Source organism: Herpailurus yagouaroundi, unplaced genomic scaffold (genome assembly GCF_014898765.1).
Source record: "Herpailurus yagouaroundi ecotype Mexico unplaced genomic scaffold, PumYag 139, whole genome shotgun sequence".
Lineage (NCBI taxonomy): Eukaryota > Metazoa > Chordata > Mammalia > Carnivora > Felidae > Herpailurus > Herpailurus yagouaroundi.
In genome coordinates this window covers 18,928,695-18,955,476 of record NW_024412394.1, presented here as the reverse complement: position 1 = coordinate 18,955,476, position 26,782 = coordinate 18,928,695, and the positions used below count along the sequence as shown (strand labels likewise).

General features: G+C 38.6%; 1 protein-coding gene and 1 non-coding gene across 2 annotated transcripts in view; one reads left to right on the top strand and one right to left on the bottom strand.

Annotated features, from left to right (window-relative positions):
- The window catches only part of FBXO9 (F-box protein 9), a 45,070-nt gene that overhangs the window by 9,518 nt on the left and 8,770 nt on the right, over positions 1-26,782 (bottom strand). The window contains exons 3-12 of the mRNA XM_040473772.1: positions 17,759-17,914; positions 14,497-14,554; positions 13,032-13,131; positions 9,518-9,648; positions 8,669-8,783; positions 5,631-5,749; positions 5,322-5,412; positions 4,135-4,230; positions 3,469-3,562; positions 1,324-1,475 (exon numbers count right to left, since the gene is read on the bottom strand). Of these exons, the coding sequence (XP_040329706.1) occupies positions 1,324-1,475; positions 3,469-3,562; positions 4,135-4,230; positions 5,322-5,412; positions 5,631-5,749; positions 8,669-8,783; positions 9,518-9,648; positions 13,032-13,131; positions 14,497-14,554; positions 17,759-17,914 (1,112 nt within the window). The remainder of the gene's footprint in view (positions 1-1,323; positions 1,476-3,468; positions 3,563-4,134; positions 4,231-5,321; positions 5,413-5,630; positions 5,750-8,668; positions 8,784-9,517; positions 9,649-13,031; positions 13,132-14,496; positions 14,555-17,758; positions 17,915-26,782) is intronic.
- Positions 18,087-18,193, top strand: LOC121030157 (U6 spliceosomal RNA). Its single transcript, XR_005790088.1, has one exon. It is a non-coding gene; the product is annotated as a U6 spliceosomal RNA (small nuclear RNA).

The window sequence follows — 26,782 nt, the reverse complement described above, 5'->3', positions numbered from 1 at the left end:
TTTTATTTGTCTCCAAAAAGGTGAGAAATAAACAAAGGCTTAAAATTCAAGTGACTTTATAAATACTGTAAGGAAATCAATGTTATCATTAGCAGTTATAGATGACACCTATCATGTCCTTTTTCTCCTAAAACGTGATGCTATTTGTTTGGTTTTACTCTGGGTTTGGTATCTTTCTTTGAAAAGAAAAAAAAAATTCCACTGCACAATTTTACTAAGTGAAGCAAAAGAGGAGGTATAGGACTGGTAGGTAAGAATTAAAAGAAAGAAAAATGCTTTCTCAGTTCTCAGGACCTTTCATATGAGTGGGGGGGAAAGTTCCTTGTAAGGTGGAAACAAGACGCAGAAAGTTTTCGACCCTGTGGTCAAGGCCATGAGGTAGGTTAATAGGAAATGACCTCAAAACTTGTCTCTGAGAATTTTGGAAATTCAATTTTGGAACGGAGAACCCTCGACCACACACCAATATTCCTTTAAACCTAGCAACAGTGAACCTCAACATCCACACAAATTGCTCTTTCTCTTATCTCTGTACTGCTCCTCTCTCACACACATTCTTCTGCTCATTAACTATTTCACACAGGTAATCCTAACATGAAGAGCTTTAAATTAGGAACGACCTGATAGATTTGGCTTTCAAACACAGATCTTTTTAGAAGACTTAATTACTCTTCTACCTACCATTTTATTAAAATCAGTGTATAATCCCTGAGAATAAACACAATGGAAATAAGTTAAAAAAAATGGTAAGACTGAAACCCAGGGGAAGAAAACAGATCTAGTGTTTTAAAAGTGCCTTGAGTAAGTCAATGAGTAAGTAATGCACGGACAGCTTCGAGTGACTGAGTACCATTCTGCTTGAGGAGCTCCACTTTCACTTCCAAAGTGGCGGCACCAGTTCCCACTCCCAGGGGCACTGGGGAGAGTTCCGCCTCCTGGTCCACTCTCAGTTTATCTCCTTTCAGCAAGTTTCTTGGTTAGTAGTTGTTGTTCTGGTTTTTGAATGCCTGACAGAATAACACTGCCATAGAAAAGACTGTCATTGGCCCGGGCCCTCTTCCTGGGCAGGTGACCCCCACCCAGAAAACGGAAGAACATGACCGGCTTGAACCGGCAGCACTAACTACCACACTGAGAGTTCTCTAGGGAAGTACAACAGACTTGAGCGCATCTATGGGAGCACGTAACACTCTGTAATGTAATGCTGTTTTACAATGTAATGTCAACTCTGGAGGAACTTGAAAGCTATGTGAGGGTTTTCTAAGCCTGACATCAAGTACACATTTATTGTATAACTCTAGTATTTGTATCACATTCACCTACTTGTATGTAACATGACAAGAATGATGTATCCAGATGAGTTTGTTGAACCTCTGGTGGCCACTGGAACACAGCTGTAGCCCCACATGAAAACTCTGATCTGCTTCTGGTACGGGGACACGACGGAAGTATCTGTATTTATAGTCAAGTGGTTTCTGTAAAAGAAAAAGTATGTGAGCCATAATGAAACCTCAACTCACTGACACGTAGAAATATCATAGGAATACATTATGCAAGAGTGATGCTAAAAGTAACATGGCATCTGCACAGAGCAGAGGTGTCCTCAGTATCAAATAAGAATGTGTATGAGTGCTCTGACAAATGTTAAAGCACTCTAAAGTAAGGTTTTCTATCATCAACTTAGTTAATCATCACAGTAACCCCAAGTGTTAAATATGATTGTACATTGCTAGTTAATGGCTAAAAGAATGAAGACCTAGGGAGGTCAAACAAGTTAATCAAAATTACACAGCAGTTGCAGAATTGGAAATGAAAACTGCTATCTTCTACATGTAAGCCCAGTACTTCTTTCTACTGAAAACACAATTTTTAAGGAGGCAAAGGGATGAACTGGTGAAAGATGTAGAAAAAGCATAGAGTAGAACTTAACTTTTGTGGTAAGTCAATGAAGAAACAGATGTAGACAAGGTTCATTAGAATCACACTTTTGCAAATACTATTGCTAATGACACAAGAATGCTAACACTATACATGGTTTCAGTGTATCATATTCTTAAGAGAAAATTGGAACTCAATGTAGGGAGTTCCTAAACTCTTTTATTAGATAAAACCTAAATAACAAGGGCCTCACATTTTGACCTTAGGAAGCTCATGGCCAACATCACAACCATAGCAGCCACCTCTGCCCCTCAGACTGCTGCCCAGATTCCTGTAGCCTACCTGAGGCAGGCAGAGAAGCTGGCAACAGATGGCCACAAGGTGATGGGACTCCGATGAAACCCTGCCCTAACTACCTCAACACATGATGCCAAGGAAGAGAGGAGGATCTGATGGGAGGAAAACCTTCAAAAACTACATTAATTATAAAAGCATTAGGCAAGTCTTTATTCCAACTATGTCACAACCGACTACTCAGGTGTATGGACTCCTTGGGTATACATTTTTAAAACCAGGACTAAAAAACGCATATGGAGAAAAGTTGTGAAAAAAATTAGGCCCTCAATGTATTAAAGACAGTTAAAAGTAATCTGGAATGTAATAATTCAATAGTCACATATGCTTGGCATTTTTTTCCTTATATAAACACAGGAAGAAGGAAATTAGTTTATTTCCAGTATAAACTGATTGATTCTCGGGGTTCCTGGGTGGCTGAGACAGTTTTGCATCCAACTTTTGATTTTGGCTCTGGTCACAATCTTATGGTTCATGAGTTCGAGCACTGCATCAGGCTCTGCGCCGACAGTGAGGAGCCTGCTTGGGATGCTCCTCCTCTCCCTCTCTCTGCCCCTCCCCTGCTCATGTTCTCTGTCTCTCAAAATAAACTTAAAAAATTGAAATTCTCTGTAAAAGTATCCTTGAGAAAGAATCATCTGTGTGAGCTAACTTAAGAACAAAATCCCTTATGATTCAAAATGAGAACAGCTAAAAACATATTCAGGTATGATTTTACTAGCTATTTCATAGGATATTTTGGGTTTACATTTTCATATGTAAAAAGCCTGGACTAGAACAAGAAATCATTTAGAGAAAAACAAGCGAATCCATAATTAAAAATACCCCACATTTTAGAAAACCTTCCAGCTGTGTTTAAAGAGATGCCATAAGTCAACATATATTTTGTGAAACGTATAAATTATAAAACACAATTTTCTTTTTGTTTAAATTTTTTTTTAACGTTTATTTATTTTTGAGACAGAGAGAGACGGAGCATGAACAGGGGAGGGTCAGAGAGAGAGGGAGAGACAGAATCCGAAACAGGCTCCAGGCTCTGAGCTGTCAGCACAGAGCCTGACGCGGGGCTCGAACTCACAGACTATGAGATCATGACCTGAGCCGAAGTCGGAGGCTTGACTGAGCCACTCAGGCGCCCCTAAAACACAATTTTCTTATCCTTTCTAATCAAGAATTCTTAAATGAGTAGGGTACTGAAATGAAGAGAGAACTGCCAAATCCACCTTGTATACTCACTTCTTCTTTTTTCTTAGTTATCACAGCAAATACTTTGGTCTGATTGTCTGTATCTTGTGACAAGCGGTAATGACCCAGTAGAATTGCATCAGTTCTAAAAATTAAAAAATACAAGTCAAGTCCATTAATCAGTTATTGTATGTATTTCAATAACCTAGGAAGTAATATATTACAATAGTAGTTACTCAACTTGCCCGAGAAGAATCAACTAGGATGTGAATAAACCTAGTTTGGTAAGGTTCCAAAGACCTACTGAACTATCCTCTCTAGAGCGATGCCCAGGAATTAGTATTGTTCACAAGGGCTCTTGCAGAGTGCTGTTTTTTTTTTTTTAATTTTTTTTTTTTTTTCAACGTTTATTTATTTTTGGGACAGAGAGAGACAGAGCATGAATGGGGGAGGGGCAGAGAGAGAGGGAGACACAGAATCGGAAACAGGCTCCAGGCTCTGGGCCATCAGCTCAGAGCCTGACGCGGGGCTCAAACTCACAGACCGCAAGATTGTGACCTGGCTGAAGTCGGAGGCTCAACCGACTGCGCCACCCAGGCGCCCCGCAGAGTGCTGTTTTAATCATGCAGTACTAACTTAAGGAAGCACTGGATGACATTAACCTGCAGGTATCCATATAAAATGTGGGCTGGATAGAGAACTACAGAAAAATACTACCTGGTATTCCTAGTTCTTAAACGAGGAACAATGGACTGAGGCTCCTCAGGGGTTGTCAACATCATCATGTGGCCATCAGGGAAGAACCTTATGTACCTGTGTAAAAAGAAAAAGAACACCAAAAAACACCACACACACACAAAGTATAAAACATGTCCTTGTTTTCTAGCCCTAAACCTGTTCTCTGCTGTGAAATCAAAACAGAAATACCATGGGTCAAAAACTGGCAAAACATCATTAAAACAAACACTACTGATAACCTGTGAGGCCAGCACAATAGAAGTGAAGGCATTTTATTATTATCTTTCTCAGAGTTTTACTCCTGAATAAAAATATTCCTCTATTAAAGCACTTTTCCTAAAGCACTAATTAATATCAAGTGAGCTCTAATGATAACACACAGTAGTTAACAAGTCTACTTATTCCTCTTTTTTATGTTTATTTATTTTTAAGAGAGTGAGATAGTGTGAGGTGGGGGACAGAGAGAGAGGGGGGGACAGAGGATCCAAAGCAGGCTCTGCACTGACAGCAGAGAGCTTGATGTGAGGCTCGAACTCATGAACCACGAGATCATGACCTGGGCTAAAGTCGGACGGTTAACCAACTGAGTCACCCAGGTGCCCCATGTCTACTTATTTCTCAATGATGATAACATCTGATGGATAGTAAAGCTGAATAATAGCAAAAGCTATGTGAAAAGGCAAATGAATGAGTACACCAAAAGCAAAAAACAACTCTAAAACATAAAACAATTCTGGGGCACCTGGGTAGCTCAGTCGGTTAAGTGTCTGACTCTTGATTTCAGCTCAGGTTATGATCTCATGGTTTCTTGAGTTCGAGCTCCACATCGGGCTCTGTGCTGTGTAGAGTCTGCTTGAGATGGTCTCTCTCTCTCTCTCTCTCTCTCCTAACACTGTGTCTGTCTCTCTCAAAATAAATAAACTTTAAAAAATTTAAGAAAAGGAAAACATGAAACGATTCTTAGATTTAGAGGCTAGGAGGAATTAAATCATGTGCATTAACCTATTAGTTCTTCGAGTGCAGGTCCTATTATAATACTGGATAAAAATACTGAGGGTCATTCTATAGATAAATGCAAAAGCCACAGAGAACAGCTTCCTACTAACTAATGAACTAATACTTGGAGAGAGAGAATTTTTCACTCACTCAGTTTACTACAGTTGTACCTGTAATATTCCACTTGGTGCCAGGCTCTATAGAAACCATCAAGAGACTGTTCCCCTTGACGAATATATGTCGTTTTACTGATATACACTCCTATAAAAAAGAAAGTTGTTTTTTTTTTTTAAGCAAGAACACAAACAAAAATTTTATAGTTACAAGCACATAACATGTTTCTAGTTTTAATTTTATTATGGTTTCCTTTAAATATGATCAGAGGACTTACGTCTGTTACAGAAAATGAAGACTATGTATTTATCAAAATCAGCAGGACAGACCACTATTTCTTCTCAGTTCTAAAGAGTTCAACTTACCATCAAACCGGACACGGGGCCTTTCTAAAAACATCTCTCTCCAGGATGTGTATGGAACAAGTTTAACACAGCTTCTGCCCCAAACTTTCAAGCAGGCCAAACGCCATATTTCAGGGTCTCTAGGTGATAAAACATAACATCAATGTATAAAAAAGGCTAAGTCCGTCTACGCAGATACAAGAAATATCTCTGCTACTAGCAATCATCTTCTATTCAGCAAGAACTTGTTGAGCTCCTACAAGTCACTGTCTGGGTTCTGGAGATAGACTGATAGACACGGCTAAGGCCCTGCTGGTTTATTGGTGGGAAAGCAAACAAAACTAAGAAAACAAAAAAGTTTCAGGTAGTGTGCCCAGTGTAAGAAAAAATGAAACAGGGTAAACAGACAAGAAATGTAGTGGGGAAATAGAGACAATTTCAGATATAGTGGCCGGGAAAGAACCCTGGGCAGAAGCCATAGCAAGTGCACGGCCCTTGGGTAGGAGTGTGACGGGCACACTCAACAAGGACCATGAGGTTGCAGCAAACTAAGCAAGGTTAACAGACTACATGATTAGAGAGGCAGTCAAGGGCAGGGGAGGTAACAGCTTGCAGGCTATTTAGGTGAGACAGATGCCACTGAAGAGCTCTGAGTATGATTTAATACTTTTACAGGTTTTTGGGTTTTTTTTCCAATTTAAGTTTATTTATTTTGAGAGAGAGAAAGCATGGGCAGGGGGCAGAGAGATGGGGGAGAGAGAGAAGCACTAGCAGGCTCCACACTGTCAGTGCAGAGCCTGATGTGGGGCTCAAAGTCACAACCCGTGAGATCATGACCCTAGCTGAAACCAAGAGTTGGATGCTTAATCAACTGAGCCACCCAGGTGCCCAGACTTATGCTTTTAAAAGATCACTTTGGTAGTCTGGAAAATATGCTCTAGGGGTGTCACAGTGGAAGCAGGCCACTGCCATAACTCAGACCAGGTATAACTGTGGCTGACCAAGAAGGGTACTTGGAGAAGGGTGAAATGGTCAGACTGGAGGTCTACTTTTAAGGCAGCACCAACAAGACTGTTATGGGGTTAGTGTAGAAAAACTAAGCAAAAGATATACTGAATATTAACAGGATTCCGATACAGCTCAAAATACTTTAACTCTATCTGTAACTTGAAATATTCAGTTTTAAAGATGTAAAAAACTACTTGTATCTGAGCCGGGCTGCAAAAAAGGATTAACTACCTCCCCAATTTTTTCTTTTTATGATTATTTTTATTTTATGAAAACACACAGAAGTTTTATCCCTGAAAATTCCCTTTATAATTTTTTTAATGTTTATTTATTTTTGAAAGAGACAGCGACAGTGTGGGAGAGGCAGGGAGAGAGGGAGACACAGAATCCAAGGCAGGCTCCAGGCTCCAAGCTGCCAGCACAGGGCCCCACATGGGGCTCGAACCCACGAACTGTGAGATCATGACCTGAGCTGAAGTTGGATGCTTAACCGACTGAGCCAACCAGGTGCCCCTATAATATAATTTTTTTAAAAAGTTAATAGATTAACAGTTCTAGAGACTCCCATTTCAAAACTGAAATCTATTTATTTAATAAGAATTTGTTAAATGGAATAGCACACAGAATCACCAAAAAACAAAGGCATCAGGCAATTCAAACATTTTACCCAAAATACAAGACTCCAAATGAAATTAGGTTGTTAAAAATAATGAAGTTTAAGAAGTTATAAAAAAAACTTCTAGATGCTAAGGACAAAGTATGTATTTTTATGTAAGATATCCATGAAAGATGACCAATCTCAAATAATTTTATACTAAGCTAGGATTATTCTTTATGTAGCAATATTTTATTTTATTTTTTTTTTTTTTAAATTTTTTTTTTCAACGTTTATTTATTTTTGGGACAGAGAGACAGAGCATGAACGGGGGAGGGGCAGAGAGAGAGGGAGACACAGAATCGGAAACAGGCTCCAGGCTCTGAGCCATCAGCCCAGAGCCCGACGCGGGGCTCGAACTCACGGATCGCGAGATCGTGACCTGGCTGAAGTCGGACGCTTAACCGACTGCGCCACCCAGGCGCCCCTATGTAGCAATATTTTAAAAGTATAAGATGGGGGTGCCTGGTGGCTCAGTACATTGAGTGTCTGATTCTTCTTTTTTTTTTTTAATGCTAATTATTTATTTTGAGAAGAGAGACTGCGCGAAGGGGAGTGGCAGAAGGAGAGAAGGAGAGAGAGAATTCCAAACAGGCTCCATGTTCAGGGTGGAGCCGGTGAGCATCAGACTCTCAATATTGCCTTGGGTCATGATCTCAACGTCATGAGATGGAGTCCCACATAGCATCACAGAGTGGAGCCTGCTTGGGATTCTCTCTCTCCCTGTCTGCCCCTCCCCCACCTCAAAATTAATAAACATTAAAAAATAAAAGTATAGAATAACTTTGAATGGGCCAAAAGAAAGTTCTAGTGCAATCTAAGTTTAAATCATTACTTAAAAAAAATTTTTTTTTAATTTTTTTATTTATTTTTGAGGGAGAGAGAGAGAGCCAGCAGGGGAGGTGCAGAGAGAGGGAGACACAGAATCCAAAGCAGGCTCCAGACTGAGCTGTCAGAACAGAGCCTGACACAGGACTCGAACCTGTGAACTACAAGATCATGACCTGAGTCAAAGTCAGACATTCAACCAACTGAGCCACCCAGGTACCCCTAAATCATTATCACTTAATGGGTTTAGAGTTATTCTGAAAATGACTTGAGTTTATTTTTCTAGTGCAATTTCTTTTCCGAATCAGCGACACTAGCATGCAAACTACCCTGTGGAAGTAATGTGTGTGACTACCTCTGTTCTACGTAATAGTCTATACTCTGGAAACCTAGTGCCTTCTACCTTTAAATGCTAAGTGGTTTGAGAAAATCACACAAATACAACTTAGGCCAAACTGTTCATTCTAAATTTTTACCCAGAACATCAATCAAGTTTTTTATCAAAACCGGCAAAAGACCATAATTTTTTTTCACCACTGCCCAAGTTGTTTTAAAACAGGTGAAGTACCTGGCACAGATATAGAATCCTCTGCACACCTGTGACAACTGCTCTAATGATCTGAGATCCAAGTCACTAGACACCACCCATCGGAAGATGTACATCAGGACCTCCATTGGCAGCACTGCAAAAGAAAACCAACCGTTTGGTGACTCTTATTTTACCATCTCATTCTCGGTGCAGGTAGCTCTCCGTACTCCCACACATTTGTGAATCACACCCTTAGTACTGCTCAGAGCTGTGCACGCGTGTATTTAATTATCCAAAAGTAATAATGGTTTCTAACATCAAGACACAAATCTTTGTTTTTTTCACTATGGAGCGAATCAGAAGTCACCTTTATAGAGCACCCTTTCCCTCAAAGGATCATTTTACCACCAAGATATATAAAAATACAAGTGTTAGAAAAATAGTCTGATACACAAGCACACACACACACACACACACATATAAAATCCATATTCCATTCGCTAACACTAAAAACTTATTGTCATCTCCTTGAATCTGGAAAATCCCATAACTAATTAAATAACATTTAACATATGAAAAGAAAAACATTCATTTTTGAACATGTGCCTATCTCAGGCTAAAATGCCTGGTGACACCAATATTCCTCTAATTTTCTTGGACTGCTTCAACACCCTCTTAGATCTTCATTGAACCAAGTTGGACCTCCTTGAATTGTGCTACAAACTGCTTTCTACTTGAGGTTTTGCAAACAGTAATTGTAACTAGCTCTCCCAACATCTCTTGAACTAAAGCAATTACCTGGCAAGTTATCTGACCTTGTAAGTTTGGAAACCTTAAATCTCTGGTGAAAGTGTGCCTCGCCGAGTTCTAACAACCTTGAACTCATACCTGATATGTGAGTCTGATTGCTCTCCAGCTCAGGCTGGCACAATTTGAGCACAGACTCCTGAAACGTGAGCTGTTGCTGGAAGCAGGACAAGAGGTCTGCCATCTTGCTGTCGTCATCATTATCTTCCATGCTGAAAAAGGAGGGAGGTGAATAAACTAAGTGCCTCAGTCCACAACAGAGCTCAGAAACTGAGTTTTCATAGTAGTTTTAAAATCTGCTTCAGAAAAAGTCATCTAAAAGTAAACTATCTTAACTACTTTTTTGATTTGAAAAAAGTTTATTCTGCCTTGCAAAGGAGTATCATACCCAGTCTTTTGAAGGAAAAAGCAATTTTCATTCTCACCCAGGAAGAACTAGAATTCAGAGGGGCGGGGGTGCGCATGGGTGGCTCAGTCGGTTAAACGTCTGCTTGGTTTCAGCTCAAGTCATGGTCTCACAGTTTCGTGAGTTCGAGCCCCTGATGGGCTCTGCTCTGACAGTGTAGAGGCTGCTTGGGATTCTCTGTCTCCCTCTCTCTCTGCCTCTCCCCAACTCATGCTGTCTCCATCTCTCTCTCAAAATAAATAAATAAAAAGAAAAAAAAAAAGAACTAGAATTTGGGATACAATTACTGACATTTAGTTAGTCCATTTTATTGTAGAGATTTCTTGAATTAGTGAAAAAGATCATTTCAAATGATTAAAAAAAACTTGTGTAAATATATTCCATACTAGTATGACTATACTCCATTCTAACTGGATAAAAATCAAACATACAGATGTCATCTATGGTACTTACTTACCAAGGGTTTTGTAACAGATGTGCCTTATCACCCTACCTTAAGAGAGGAAAATATGTAATTTAAAAAAATCTTAGCAGGGTCCACAAATCATCTACCAACATAAACAAATGTGCAGTTTAGAGTTCTGGGAAAAGAAAAAAAAAAACCTCTAGCCTTCATTTTTGCTGAAATTAACCCTAAAAGTGATCAGACTACAAAAAGGCCTAGAGGAAGAGTGAAGTCAAAAGACCAGGAAAGGTTTATTATAATACAACAAAGGCACATGTGGTTGAGGCCAGATGGACTCAAAGGCTTCTCTACTGACATTTCAGGGAAGGCAAGAAACCAAAACAAACCCAGGAAAGAGACTTTCAGGGATTACTAGATCAGTAAGAAAACAAAAAAAAAAAAAACAAAAAAACAACTGTCTCTTTAAAAAACCTTCATTGCATATGGGCTTGCAGAAAGGGATGGGACAGAAAAGAAATGCTTCTTTCATGTTTTAAGGGAACCTTTCTTAACAGCACCTATATCTATTCATAAAACTGGCTAAGAGCTAGGTCTAAATGACCACCTGAGTTTAAAGACGGTTTAAAAAAGTCCAAATGACTCATTTTGAATATGAACTATTTCTCACTTGGTGAACAATATACTATTAGCTTCAAAGTTCAAACACACAATTAAGACTGACTTCATTCGGATGTTTTTAATATCCAAAGCCTGTGTGTTAATACTGTAAGCAGTTAAAAAAACAGTGGCATGGGGCGCCTGGGTGGCGCAGTCGGTTAAGCGTCCGACTTCAACCAGGTCACGATCTCGCGGTCCGTGAGTTCGAGCCCCACGTCGGGCTCTGGGCTGATGGCTCAGAGCCTGGAGCCTGTTTCCGATTCTGTGTCTCCCTCTCTCTGCCCCTCACCCGTTCATGCTCTGTCTCTCTCTGTCCCAAAAATAAATTAAAAAAAAAAGAAAAAAAAAAAAAAACAGTGGCAATAAGTACATCGTCCATAAGGGGAACTTAATTATTTCATGACAGAGGTAATATAATAATCATTACCAAAACATGATTTTCCTGTGTATTGCTCATTTTAAAAACCTGACATTCCCTGGAAATGCAAGCTGGTGCAGCCACTCTGGAAAATAGTATAGAGGTTCCTCAACTAAAAATAGGGGCGCCTGGGTGGCTCAGTCGGTTAAGCATCCGACTTCGGCTCAGGTCATGATCTCACAGTCCATGAGTTCAAGCCCCGCGTCGGGCTCTGTTCTGACTGCTCAGAGCCTGGAGCCTGTTTCAGATTCTGTGTCTCCCTCTCTCTCTGACCCTCCCCCGTTCATGCTCTGTCTCTGTCTCAAAAATAAATAAACGTTAAAAAAAAAAAAAACACTAAAAATAGAACTACCCAGGACCCAGCAATGGCACTACTAGGCATTTATCCAAGGGATACAGGTGTGCTGTTTCGAAGGGACATGTGCACCCCCATGTTTATAGCAGCACTATCAACAATAGCCAAAGTATGGAAAGAGCCCAAATGTCCATCGATGGATGAATGGATAAAGAAGATGTGGTATATATATACAATGGAGCATTACTCGGCAATCAAAAAGAATGACATCTTGCCATATGCAACTACGTGGATGGAACTGGAGGGTATTATGCTAAGTGAAATTAGAGAAAGACAAAAATCATATGACTTCACTCATATGAGGACTTTAAGAGGTAAAACAGATGAACATAAGGGAAGGGAAACAAAAAGAATATAAAAACAGGGAGGGGGACAAAACAGAAGAGATTTATAAATATGGAGAACAGAGGGTTACTGGAGGGGTTGTGCATGGGGGGATGGGCTAAATGGGTAAGGGGCACTAAAGAATCTACTCCTGAAATCATTGTTGCACCAGATGCTAACTAATTTGGATGTAAATTTTAAAAAATAAAAAAATAAAACAAGTTAAAAAACAGAAACAAAAACCTGACATTCTCTCATGGGTACAGACACTCCTCCCTTCTCATTTCAGCAAATTAAGCTTTTAGAGATGGATTAAGCCAAAACAGTTTTATAGAATTGTTTTGCAAATAGCTTCAAAAGTACTGGTTTAAAATTCTCTTGAGCTCTGTCCATATAAAACTATCAATGCCACTTCATGACTTTCCTGCAAGTGGCATCTGTCCAAAGAAACAGTTTCTTTCCTGTACCTGTGCTTTTAAGCAAATGTTACAGTCTTGATGTCCTCCTAGACACCTTAAAAGAATAATAAAGTCCTGTTATAATTCAGCATTTTCTTAATAAAATGAAAAACCTTTTTTTAAAAAAATGTATAGCTTCTAACATAAAAAAGGGAGAAAGACTAGTTTGATGAAACCCCGTGTACACATCACCGAATTTCGACGATTATTAACATTTTGTCAACTTTGGCCTATTACATTTTAATAGGTTTGACTTTTTAAAACAGGTTTCAGAAAACTGAAATGTGTCTTTTAATTTACTTTCAATAATCACTGGTTTTACTTAAAAAACAAAAAACTCTTGTTACCTTGTCTTCATTATATCTGCTTAAAATGTGCATTTCTATATTTTAATCTTAGTATTTCCCTAACTAAAAAAAATTCTACAACTGTATAAACAAGTCTTTATACTAAAGACTATATAATTCAACAGAATTACCACCATCTTCTTATCATGTTAAGAGTCAACAGGGCAAAGACGCTTAACTTTAACAAACTCTATGTATTACTGTCTATCGAATTATATACGCACTAGCTGTTTCCAACGCCATCACCATCTGGAGACCGGGTATAAGTAATCTTGAACTCTATATCAGGTACAAGTTGCATAGCCCTACGATAAAACTTGATGGCTAAAAGAAGAAATAAAGCTAAATTAGCTATGACCGCACATTTTTGTCATTTCCTTTACCTGTAACTGTGGTTTAATTTGGTAACTTTCTTTACAAAGAGCCAAATTCCTTTTTTTCTGTATGCAATAGTTCAGTGAACAAACTTATTTCCAAACCTCACTACTCAGAAGCAACCTTTCCTTTTTCTAAAGCTAACACATTATACAGGCTTAAGGATGCTGTATTTCACTCTTTGCTTTTAGCCCTTCCCACCTTTTCCCTCAGCCTCTTAAGCATTGTTAGAAGTGATCTTAAGTGGTTGTCTTTCTTGGGCTTTGAAAAAGCAATTGTTGTAGCCCCAAGAAAAACACTTTTAAGCAACCTTTTCTTTCTAGGTTGCAGAGTTGAGGATAATCAAATGCTTCCTACTAGGTAGAATAAAGAGGTTTTTTTGAATTTAACCTTCAAATCCAGCTTCCTTTAATCAAGCTATTATTTAGCTAAATAACCTTTAAAAGCTACTTTTTTATGAAGTTCCTGGCCAGGTGGTTTAGAGCTGTAATACTTAGTAATCTCTCCCACAAAGCTATACCAACAGAACTTGAGACTTCAAAAGCCTAACAGCTCTTTTTCCCTTAGATGGAGTCTATTCAATTCAATATATTCTGCTGTGTTCTATCACTCTGGGTGAATTACTATACACTAAATGGAAATGGGACTCTCACAAACTAATGAAGACTGTAGAGGGCTTTCACCATTTGGGCTCTTTTAATATCTCAGGGTAAAAATATCGCTAGAAGAAATGTGCAAATAAAATGCAGTAATCCTGAAAATGTTATTTTTAGGGCATTTTCAAATGATTAAAGCAAAGCATCTTTCCCACACCCCAATTATCAGCTTTACTTTCACAAAATGGAAGCCTACTTCCATGCCTAATACAGTAAAATGCCCCATCACTTTATTTATGCATTTCTAATGGATTAATAAAAGAGACAATTAAAGCAGACAATTATTCCTTTGTGTAAATGTAAATTAGAAGATAGGTTCTTGAAACTCTGCTTTATATTCTCCTCCTCTGAAGTCATTTTCATCCATAAAAGAATACCGTTTTTAAATGAGAAACAATTATTTTTAAGACTTTAATAATGAAGAATTAATAAATAGTAAAACCTAAATGTAGGCCAATATGATGATGTGTCACAGCAATATTCTGGAAAAAGGTTACACAGAAATATAATTTTTAGTTTTGATTTGTTAAAAAACAATTTCAAATATAAGGTGACTGATGTTTATATACAAATATAGTCTAGTTAAAAAAAGAATTGGTCAATAAGAGCTGTTATTCAGAAATGTCATGACCACATGATCCTGGGCCCTGAGTTTTACCTTCATAGAGAGCTCCATTCTGTTCTTCTTCTACCGCTTTTAGGAAGAGTTCTCGAGCCTATAAAAATAGTGAAATGCAATTTTTGAAAGTCTGTATTAAAAATGAGTATGCATGTGGGAATGCAAGCTGATGCAGCCACTCTGGAAAACAGTATGGAGGTTCCTTCAAACACTAAAAATAGAACTACCCAGAACCCAGCAATGGCACTACTAGGTACTTATCCAAGGGATACAGGTGTGCTGCTTCGAAGGGACAGATGCACGCCCATGTTTATAGCAGCACTATCAACAACAGCCAAAGAATGGAAAGAGCCCAAATGTCCATCAGTGGATGAATGGGTAAAGAAGATGTGGTACATATACACAATGCAGTATTACTCGGCAATCAAAAAGAAGGAAATCTTGCCATTTGCAAATACATGGATGGAACTGGAGGGTATTATGCTAAGCGAAATTAGTCAGAGAAAGACAAATATCCTACAACTTCACTCATATGAGGACTTTAAGAGACAAAACAGATGAACATAAGGGAAGGGAAACAAAAATAATATAAAAACAGGGAGGGCTGGGGCGCCTGGGTGGCTTGGTCGGTTAAGCGTCCGACTTCGGCTCAGATCATTATCTCACGGTCCGTGAGTTCGAGCCCCGCGTCAGGATCTGTGCTGACAGCTCAGAGCCTGGAGCCTGTTTCGGATTCTGTGTGTGTCTCTCTCTCTCTGCCCCTCCCCTGTTCATGCTCTGTCTCTCTCTGTCTCAAAAATAAATAAACGTTAAAAAAAAAAAAATTAAAAAAAAAAACAGGGAGGGGGACAAAACAGAAGAGACTCATAAATATGGAGAACAAACAGGGTTATGGGAGGGCTTGTGGGAGGGGGGATGGGCTAAACGGGTAAGGGCACTAAGGAATCTACTCCTGAAATCTTTGATGCACTAGATGCTAACTAATCTGGATGTAAATCTAAAAAAAATAAAAAATAAAACAAGTTAAAAGATAATAAATAAACTAATTAAACCCACTTTATTTAATAATAAAAAAAATGAGTATGCATGGCAGAAGGGCAGTCTTTCCAGCAAATAGTGCCAGAACAACTGGACATCCACAGGCAAAGTAATGAACTGTGACTTAAACCTCACATCTTACATAAGAATTAACTCAAGGGGCACCTGGGTGGCTCAGTCAGTCGAGCGTCCGACTTCAGCTCAGGTCATGATCTCACGTTCTGTGAGTTCAAGCCCCACGTCGGGCTCTGTGCTGATAGCTCAGAGCCTGGAGCCGGCTTCAGATTCTGTGTCTCCCCCTCTCTCTGCCCCTCCCCTGTTCATGCTCTGTCTCTGTCTCAAAAAAATTTTTTTTTAATTAAAAAAAAAAAAGAATTCAAAAATGGATCACAGACTTAAATGTAAAATATAAAACTTTTAACTTTTAGGGAAAAAAAAAATCTTGGAGATTTATGGCTGGGCAGAGAGTTCTTATACTCAATTCCCAAAGCATAATCCTTAAAAGGAAAGGTTGATAAACTGGATCTCATCAAAATTAAAAACTTTTGCTCTGTGAAATACCCTGAGGATGCAAATACAAGCTACAAGCTGAGACAAGCATTTAAAAGCCACATATTCAACAAAGGACTGTATTTAGAATGCATAAAGAACCCTCAAAAACTTAACAGTCAAAACACAAGCAATACAATTAGAAAAGACAACATATTGTACAGAGAGGATATAAAGATGGCAAACAGCACATGAAAAGGTATTCAACATCATTAGCCATCAGGGAAATACAAATTAAGATCACAATGAAGCATCACTACATACTTATCAGAACAGCTAAAACTAAAAAGTAACGACAACACCCAGGGCTGACAAGGATGTGGAGACCATGGGCCACTCATACATTGCTGCAGGGAACATAAAATGGTACAGACACCCTAGAAAACAACTGGCCAGTTTCTTTTAATCAAACAGGCACTTACCATACAACCCAGCAATTGCACTGATAGGCCAGAAAAATGAAAACTTACATTCATGCAAAAACCTGTACATGAATATTCATAGCTGCTCTATTAATAGCCAAAAACTAGAAACAACCCAAATGTCCTTCAGCCGATGAATAACCAAATTGGGGTATACCATACCATGCAATACTACTGAGCAAAAAAAGGGAACAAACTACCGTTACACACAAACGTGGATAGATATCAGGGGAATTATGCTGAGTGAAAAAAGCCCACTTCAGAAGGTTATATACTAGATGATTCCATTTATACAATATTTTTTGAGTATCAAAATGATAGGAATGGAGACTAGTGATTGCCAGGGGTTATGAATGGTCAGGGAGGGGGGGACGGAAGGGTACAACTATAAAGGTGTTGACAGAGAGCCCTGTGGTGCCAACAGTTCTTTATCTTGATCATGGTGGTGGTTAAAGGAAGCCACACATGTAATAAAACTGCATAGAACTATTTACATACATACATACAAAGGAGTGCTTATCAATTTGAGAGGTCTGAATAAGCACTGTGCATTGAACCAAAGTCTATTTCCTAGTTTTTGATATTGTACTATAGCTATGTAAGATGTCACCAACACGAGACCTCCCTATACCTGTTTCTGTAACTGTTTCAAAATAAAAAAACAAAATAAATATGGAAGTTTTTAGTTATCATGGTAATTTCAATTATTTACTGGCAAATCACTTGTAAGAAAAATTGATGTAAAGATGATAGCCTCTATGGAATAGGAAAAATGGAAAGCGTGCTGTGCCTAGTTCACATAAGAAGCAGCATTCAAAATTTTTTCAGTGTGAGCACTTTCAAAATTTTCCAGAATAAGGAAATAATTAATGCATCATTATACATCTGTTCAATGCAAATTTTAACAAAATACTGCATTAAGACCTTTGCAAAGGTATTAACATTTGAACAAGTTTTTTCTCTTTTAGTGCATCTGCTAATAAATTCAGAGGCATCAATCTTTTAGAGACCAAATGGATCTCAGGGATCTATAAATTGCCAACGACAGTTCCACGAACATAGTGTACCTCCAGAAAGAAGTCCATGAATGGTGGTATCATCCAAAGTACCTAGAAGCAGAAGTGAAGGATGGACATACTGGTATACTTTCACACATGAGGAAAAGTTTTGTTATAAGCTATGTGCTTATTTCACCAGAACACAACTATAATGATCACTTGCTTAAGACCACGCAAATTCTCATGTGCAACTGGAAAAAAAAGTTACTTTGTCACAATGTCCATAATACTTAACTTTTCTTCCTTTGCCAGTTCTTGCTTTCCTTTGGTGTCTGCTTTCAGTAAAGAGCCTTTTGCTGCTGCTCTACAAGGCCGAGTTTCTAAATTGCTAGAGCCTACACCTGGAGCAAGTTCAAACATCCACTGAGCTCGAAACATCTGGAGTTGTGCCTAAGGAAGGAAAAAGTACTTTAGGATTCATTAAGGAAGAGTAGCTTAGCTCTGAACAATTTATCAACAGGTCCAACGTCAATTTCCATATAAATAATAGAAAACTAGAAAACATGGTCTTTTAAGTTACTAATATCCATTTGACACGTTATCTTCTAAAATAACGTTCTGTGTGCTCGCTTCGGCAGCACATATACTAAAATTGGAATGATACAGAGAAGATTAGCATGGCCCCTGCGCAAGGATGACACGCAAATTCGTGAAGCGTTCCATATTTAAAAAAAAAAATAAAATAAATAAAATAAAATAAAATAAAATAAAATAACGTTCTGCTTAAATCTTTAAAAAAATTATGAAGAGTCACCCAAGTTTGTCTATATAGGAAAAATCTAATGGTATCAAAAAACCAAATTCTGTTGAGCTGAAAATAGAGGCCATCACCTAGGGGCTGAACTTAGAAGCTTTCAAACATTTGTTTACCTGGAATACATCATCTACTAGATGAGAAAAGTGCTGTTAAAAATTCTCTAGTTGAACCTAAAACCTTTCTTTCAATAGCCATTCTCTTTTTTAAAAAGGAACTGTTTTCTCTTATATATGTGATAGGAATTTTTAAATACAGAAAAAAAGTGAAGAAGTGGTAGACTGCTGTGCTGCCCAGATCCCTTTAGGAATGAAGGCACTGATGAGCCTACCTGCTGGGACTAATACAGAAACAGCCCCCAGCTAGCTGTCAGCCCTTTCGGGTATTGCCTCAGCAAGATCACACCCCTTCCCAGGCAATCCCTACCCAATGACTACCAATGGCTGTTAAGTCTGAAAGGCTCTGGTTCCTCCATTCTGAGAACTACAGAATTGACTAAGGCCAATTCTTCCCTCCCTCTCCCTTCCATAGGTGTTGATCCCAAAAGCACTCCCTAGTAAACCTCCTTCATCATAATCTCCACCTTCAAGTCTGCTCTCTGGGAACCCAACTGGCAATGTCCCTCGTCCCAAAGAAGACCATTATCAACAGGACTGTATATATTATTCCTAGTTTTTTTTGAAGAGGCATATATAAAATACATATTTTTAAAATAATTTTTCTTGCCATTCTGTTTTAGTTCCCACCCTCCTACTTCTAACCCAAAACACATATACCTCTGACCTATAGAGTCTTTAGTAGCACTGAATGTCTATTAGATGACACATTTCATATAAGTATACAAAGTTTTAAATTCAGTAAGATATATTTATCTAATTACAATGAACATTTTTCTATTTCAGTGCACAAGGATTTACCCCATCCTTTTCAATGACTACAGTGTATTTCACTATTTGAATTCACCATTACTTAACACAAGTGATGGATATTTAGGGTTTTATTCAATTTTTGCATAAAACTGCTGTAAAAAAACATTTTTGTACATATGTATGTACCCAGTTTACTCATTATTTTCTTAAGATTAATTTTCTGCAATGTATGTTTTTCATTTTGTTCCATCTTGTTAGTCTGTCCCCCCAAAAAGTTGTAGCAGTTTATACGTCATGTGCACTGATTAAGTGTTCTCCAAGACTGAACAACAATGGGCATTGTTCACCAATCTGATTGTTTTAAGAAAACACCAGTGTAGATCCAATTTGTATTTTAAAAACTATGAGACCAATAATCTCTTCAAGTATTTAATAGCTATTTGTATTATTTTTCCATTAGCTATCCATTCATATCTATCTTGTGTCCCTCTTACTAATTTATAAGGATGTTCCATATACTGAGAGTGGGTATCAATCATCTGCCTATATGTGGTAAATAGTTTTTCTAGCTGATCATTTCTCTTGAATATAGGTCTCTTCTACATATAGGTTTTAACTTTTAGGTGGTCAAATCCATCAATCTTTATAAGGTGATAGGTTTTGAGTTATGCCTTATATTTTGTTCTGTTTTTTTGTTTCTATTTTTAAGTAGGCTCCACACCCAGCATGGAGCCCAATGCAGGGCTGGAACTCACAACCTTGAGATCAAGACCTGAGCTGAGATCAAGAGTCAGACGCTTAACTGACTGAGCCACCCAGGCACCATGAGTTATGCCTTGTTTTGAACACTTTAAACTCATAAATCAAACTATATAACAGCAATTATTGTCATTTTCAACATGAGTACTCAGAATTTTCCAGAAGAAGGAAATAATTAATGTATTATATATTTTGTTCAATGCAGAGTATTATAAAATACTGCATTAAGATCTTTGCAAATGTTAACATTTGAACAAGTTTTCCTGTTTTGGGTTTCTGTTAATAAACTGAGAGGCCAAGTGAAACTCCAGGGTCCATAAATTACCAACAAGAGTTTCATGAAGATAGTGTACCTATAGGAAAGAAGCCCATGAGGAGTAGGGGTATCATCCAAAGTACCTAGAAGTAGCAGTAAGGGATGGATAAACTGGTTCTGCTGTTTGTGGAAGATGGTAAGTGAGAGGATCCTGAGCTCACCTCCTCTAATGGACATACCAAGACAACAAGTATATCTACTGCAATTAATTCTAAAAATGACCTGAAGATGCAGACAGATCTTCCACAGCTAGTTGGAGAGAGAAGGCCACATTGAAAAGGGTAGGAAGAACAGAGACACAGTTGGAAACCAAATCCCCAGGATAGTTAACCTCTAACAGGAGGGGTATTGCAAGCACAGAGGAGCAAGGGGATCACCCCACAGCAAGCACTCCCAGCCCTGGGAAGATGAGTCTTCATAACATCTGGCTTTAAAAATCCTGAGGCCTAACTCCCGGAGAGTTAGAGAGCTACTGGATGAGTCTCCACCCTTAAAGGGCCAGCACACTAAAAACCTTATCAGCAAATCGCACAGAAGCAGCACTTTGAAAGTGCCTAGGGTATGCATGAAAGTATTTACTAATTAATGCCAGGACATGTGCCAAAGGTGCAGGTACCTGCAGGAGAGTTCTCCTGGAACAAAAGTGCTAATGGGTGCCATTTTTTTCCCCTCCCCCAGTCTGAAGAGCTAGAGACATGCAAGAAGCAAATTCTAACACTATCCGTCTCCCTTGCTAACACTTGTGTGCCCCGCAGCCGCATTTCCCTGTAGACCTCCCATTGAAAATAGTTACATTTTCTCCCTTCGAAAATAGCTACAGCCAGCAGGCAGCCCTGGGCAGGACCAGCACCCCTCCAAAGTGACTCCTATCGTGGGAATGGAGGGAGATACCCCACAAAAATAACACATCAATTCCTGCAGCCAGGATCTTAGCTGGCTGTGCTGGGAGAAGCCGTGCCCTTTGGTGTGCCTGTAGCTGTCAGGAGCAGTTAACTGCAGACAGCCAACATGAGGACTGACTCCACCAACTGTAAAGTCTATAGCAGCTACAGTCGGGCATCTAACAGCACCAAGAGCAAAACCCATCCAGTGCACCTATAGTAAACAGCAGATTACTGAAACCAGCTGGACCTAGAACAGTCCAACCTATCAGCATGCCCGTATCAATCACAGCTCAGCCACAACAGGAGGGCACAAACAGCCCACACAGAGGACACTCATGGGACTGCCTGGTTCTGGTGACCAGGGGATTGAGCTACAGAGCATCTCAGAACCTCTTCTATACAAGGCCACTACTTTTTTTAATGTTTTTTTTTCAGAGAGAGAGAGAGAGAGAGAGAGAGAGAGAGAGCGAGCACACGCGTACACACACACACAAGCAGGGGACGGGCAGAGAGAGGGAGACAGAGGATCCAAAGCAGGCTCTGAGCTGTCAGCACAGAGACAGACACAGGGGTTCAAGCCCGCGAATTGCGAGATCATGTCCTGAGGCAAAGTTGGATGCTCAACCGACTGAGCCACTCAGGCTCCCCAAGGCCACTACTTCAAGACTAGGACATGTAGCTGACCTACCTAACACAGAGAAACAGAGACAAAATGAGGAGTCAGAGAAAAATGTCCCAAATGAGAGAACAAGACAAAAATCACCAAAAAAAAGAGCTAAATGAAACCAAGATAAGCAATATGCCTAATAAAGAGTTCAAAGTAATGGTCATAAAGATACTCAACAGGGGCACCTCAACTAAGCGTCCGACTTCAACTCAGGTCATGATCTCACAGCTTGTGAGTTCAAGCCTCGCGTCGGGCTCTGTGCTGACAGCTCAGAGCCTAGAGCCTGCTTTGGATTCCATCTCTGTCTCTCTCTGTCCCTCCCCTGCCCGTGCACCATCTATCTGTCTGTCTCTCTCTCACATAAATACTTAGAAAATAAATAAATAAAGATACTCAACAGACTTATAAGTGGATGAACTCAGTGAGAACTTCAACCAAGAGATAGAAAATATAAAAAAGAATGAATCAGGGGTGCCTGGATGGCTCAGTCGGTTAAGCGTCCGACTTCAGCTCAGGACATGATTTCATGGTTCATGGGTTTGAGCCCTGCAGTGGGCTCTCTGCAGTCAGTGCAGAGCCTACTTCGGATCCTCTGTCTTCCTCTCTCTCTGTAGCCTCCACTGCTTGTGTGCGCTCTCTCAAAAATAAATAAACATTAAAAAAAAAAAGGACCAAAAAGAGCTGAAAAACTCAGTAACTGAAATGCAAAATACATTAGAGGGAATCAATAGCAGATCAGAGGACACAGAAGAATGGGACAGTGATGTAATGAAAAGCAACCAAGCCAAACAGAAAAAAAGAAAAATATTAAAAAATGAGAATAGTTCAGGGACTTTTGTAACATCATCAAGTGTAACATTATTTGCATTATAGGGGTCCCAGAAGGAGACAGAGAGACATAAAACTTACTTGAAGAATAATAGCTGAAAAGTTCCCGAATCTGGAATGGGAAACAGATATCCAGGTCGAGAAAGCACATATTGCCCCAACAAGATGAACCCAAGGAGGTCCACACAAAGACACATATTAAAAATGGCAAAAAGTAATGATGAAGAGAGAATCTTAAAAACATCAAAACAAAACAGTTACATACAAGAGAAACCCCGTAAGGTTATCAACGATTTTTCAGCAGAAACTTTACTAGAGGCTAGAAGGGAGTGGCATGCTCTATTCAAAGTGCTGAAAGCAGGGGGGCCTGGGTGGCTCAGTCAATTAAGCCTCCAGCTCTTGATTTTGGCTCAAGTCATGATCTTGTGGTCATGAGATTGAGCCTCTTATCAGGCTCTGCACTGGGTGTAGAGTCTTCTCGAGATTCTCTCTCTCTCACTTGTCCTTTGCCCCTCCTGCACTCATGCTCTCCCTCAAAAAAAAAAAAAAAAAAAAAAAAAATTAAAAATTAAAAAAAAAAGTGCTGAAAGGGAAAAACCTACAACCAAGAATACTCTACTCAGCAAGGCTATTACTCAGAATAGAAGAGATAAAGAGTTTTCCAGACAAAAAAAAAAGAGTTAAAGAAATCCATCACCACTAAACCAGCCTTACAACAAATGTTAAAGAGAATCCTTTAAGTGAAAAAGGAAAGGCCATAACTAGAAGATATTGATAGAAAAAAAAAAGCACCGGTAAAAGCAAACATATAGTTAAGGCAGTAGATGAATCACTTATGAAGCCAGAATGGAGGTTAAACAATAAAAGTGATAAAATCAATCGTACCTATAAAAAAAATTAGTCATGGGATACACAAACTAAAAAGATGTAAAATATGGCATCATATGCAAAAAGCAGGGGACAGGGAATGAAGATTTAGTGCTTTTAGAAAGTATTTGAACTTGGGGGGCCTGGGTGGCTCAGTCGGTTAAGGATCTGACTTTGGCTCAGGTCATGATCTTGCGGTTTGTGAATTCGAGCCCAACGTCAGGCTCTTTGCTGACAGTCAGAGCCTGCAGCCTGCTTCAGATGCTGTGTCTCTCCCTCTCTCTACCCCTCCCATGCTTATGCTCTGTCTCTCAATAATAAATAAATGTTAAAAAAAAATAAAAATAATTTTTTAAGTATTTGAACTTATATAACTATCAATTTAATATAGACTGGCACAAACATAGGATATGATATACGAACCCCCTGGTAACCACAAATGAAAAAACCATAATAGACACACAAAAAATAGAGAGTAAGGAATCCAAACATAACGTTAAAGAAAGCCATCAATCACAAGAGAGCAAGAAAACAGGAAAAAAGAGAGAAAATACAAAAACCTCAAAACAATTAACAAAATGGCAATAAGAATATACCTAACAACAAGTACTTTAAATGTAAATGGACTAAATGCTCTACCGAAAATACAGGGCGGTGAATGGATAAAAGACCCACCACCTATAAGCTGCCTACAAGAGACTGACTTACAAGAGACTCACTTCAGAGTCTGGAAGATGGCAGCAGAGTGGGAGGACCCTAGAATCACCTCATCCCACAAATACAACTAGATAACTATCAAATCATCCTAAATACTCCAGAAATTGAGCCTAAGACTGGCAGAACAAGCTGCACAACTATACAGAAGAAGCCACACAGAAGAAAGTAGGAAGTGCTACAGACACAGGGTGGAAGATAAACAGATGGTGGCCACTGCAGTGGGGAGGAAGCCCCGGTTGTGGAGAAGGGCAAGAGGCAGACTAACAAACAGGGGAGAGCACAGAGTGGACACCTACTACCTAACTTGCTTATACCAAACCCCAGCACCCCAAGCTCCAGAGAAATGGGTTCAAAATCAAATGGCCATCAACTTAATATAGACTGCTATATGCAGAAGAGGTTATAAATAAACCTAATGGTAATCAAAGATCAAAATCCACTAATAAATATATAAAGAATAAAGAGAAAGAAATCTAATATATCATTAAGAAAACCAACAAACCATCAGACAGACAAAAAAGGGTCTGAAAAAAATCTTCAGAAACCACCAAAGAAAATATAAAATGGCAATAAATACTTATCAATAATTACTTTGAATGTCATAAACACTCCAATCAAAATGCACAGGGTGACAGAATGGATAAAAAAAACTAGACCCATCGATATGCTGCCTACAAGAGATTCATTTGACACCTAAAGACACCTGCAGATTGAAAGCGAGGGGATGGAGAAACATCTATCATGCTAACAGACGTCAAAAGTAAGCTGGAGTAGCAATACTTCTGTAAGACAAACTAGACATTAAAACAAAGACTATCACAAAAGCAAAAGAAGGACAGTGCATAATATTAAAGGGAGAATCCAAAAAGAAGATATAACAATTGTAAATATCTATGCACCCAACACAGAAGCACCCAAATACATAAAACAGATAATAAACATAAAGGAACGAATCAATAATAGAATACTAGGAGGGGACTTTAACACCCCATTTACACCAATGGACAGATTTAAACAGAAAATCAAAAAGAAAAAGATGGTTTTGAATGACACACTGGAACAGATAGACTTAACAGATATACTCTAATATGCTATCCTAAAACAGCAGAATACAGATTCTTTTCAAGTGCACAAGATCTTCTGGGAAGATCACATATTAGCCCACAAAACAAGACTCAACAAATGCAAGAAGAGTGAAGCCATACCGTTTCTGACCATAACACTATGAAACTAGAAGTCAACCACAAGAAAAAATCTGGAAAGACCAAAATACAGGGAGGTTAAATAACATAATACCAAACAATGAATGAATCAACCTGGAAATAAAAGAAGAAATTAAAAAGTACATGGAAACAAATGAAAATTAAAACACAACAGTCCAAAACCTTTGGAATACATCAAAAGCAGTTCTAAGAGGGAAGTTTATAGCAATACAAGTCACCTCAAGATCTCAAATAAATAACCCAACCTTATACATAAAGGAGCTACAAAAAGAACAAACAAAACCTAAAACCAGAAGGAAGGCAATAATAAAGATTAGAGCAGAAATAAATGTTATAGAAACTAAAAAAATAATGGAACAGATCGATGAAACCAAGAGCTGCTTCTTTGAAAACAAAATCATACAATTGATAAACATGTAGCCAGACTTATCAAAGAAAGAGAGAGAGAGAGAGAGAGAGAGAGAGAGAGAGAGAGAAAGGACTCAAATAAATACAACTGCAAATTGAAGGAAAGCTGAAAGAAATTTAATCAGTAATGAAAACCTTTCAACAAAAGTCCCAGAGCAGATGGCTTCATAGGCAAATTCTACCAAACATTTAAAGAAGAGTTAATATCCATCCTTCTCAAACTGTTCCAACAAATAGAAGAGGAAGGAAAACTTCCAAATTCATTCTATGAGGCCAGCATTACCCTGATAACACCACCACTAAAAAAGAGAAGTACAGGCCAATATCCCTGATTAACACAGATGCAAAAATCCTCAACAAAATACTAGCAAACTGAATCCAACAATACATTTAAAAAAAATAATTCGTCATGATCAAGTAGCATTTAATTCTGGGTTGCAAGGGTGGTTTAATACTTGCAAGTCAATCAACATAATACATAATATCAATAAGAACCATGTAATCATTTCAATTGATGCAGAAAAAGCATTTGACAAAGTACCACACCCATTCATGATAAAAACCCCAACAAAATAGGTATAGAGGGAACATACATCAACATAATAAAGGCCATATATTAAAAACGCACAGCTATATATATATATATATATATATATATATGGTCAACTGATCTTTGACAAAGCAGGAAAGAATAGCCAATGGGAAAAAGACAGACTCTTCAATAAATGGTTTTGGGAAAACTGGACAGCAACATGCAAAAGAATGAAAATGGACCACTTTCTTACATCATACACAAAAATAAATTCAGAATAAAGACCTAATGTGAGACCTGAAGCCATAAAAACCCTAGAAAAGAGCACAGACAGTAATTTCTCTGACACTGGCCATAGCAACTTTTCTAGATAGGTCTCCTGAGGCAAGGGAAACAAAAGCAAAAATAAACTATTGGAAGACTCTGTCAAAATA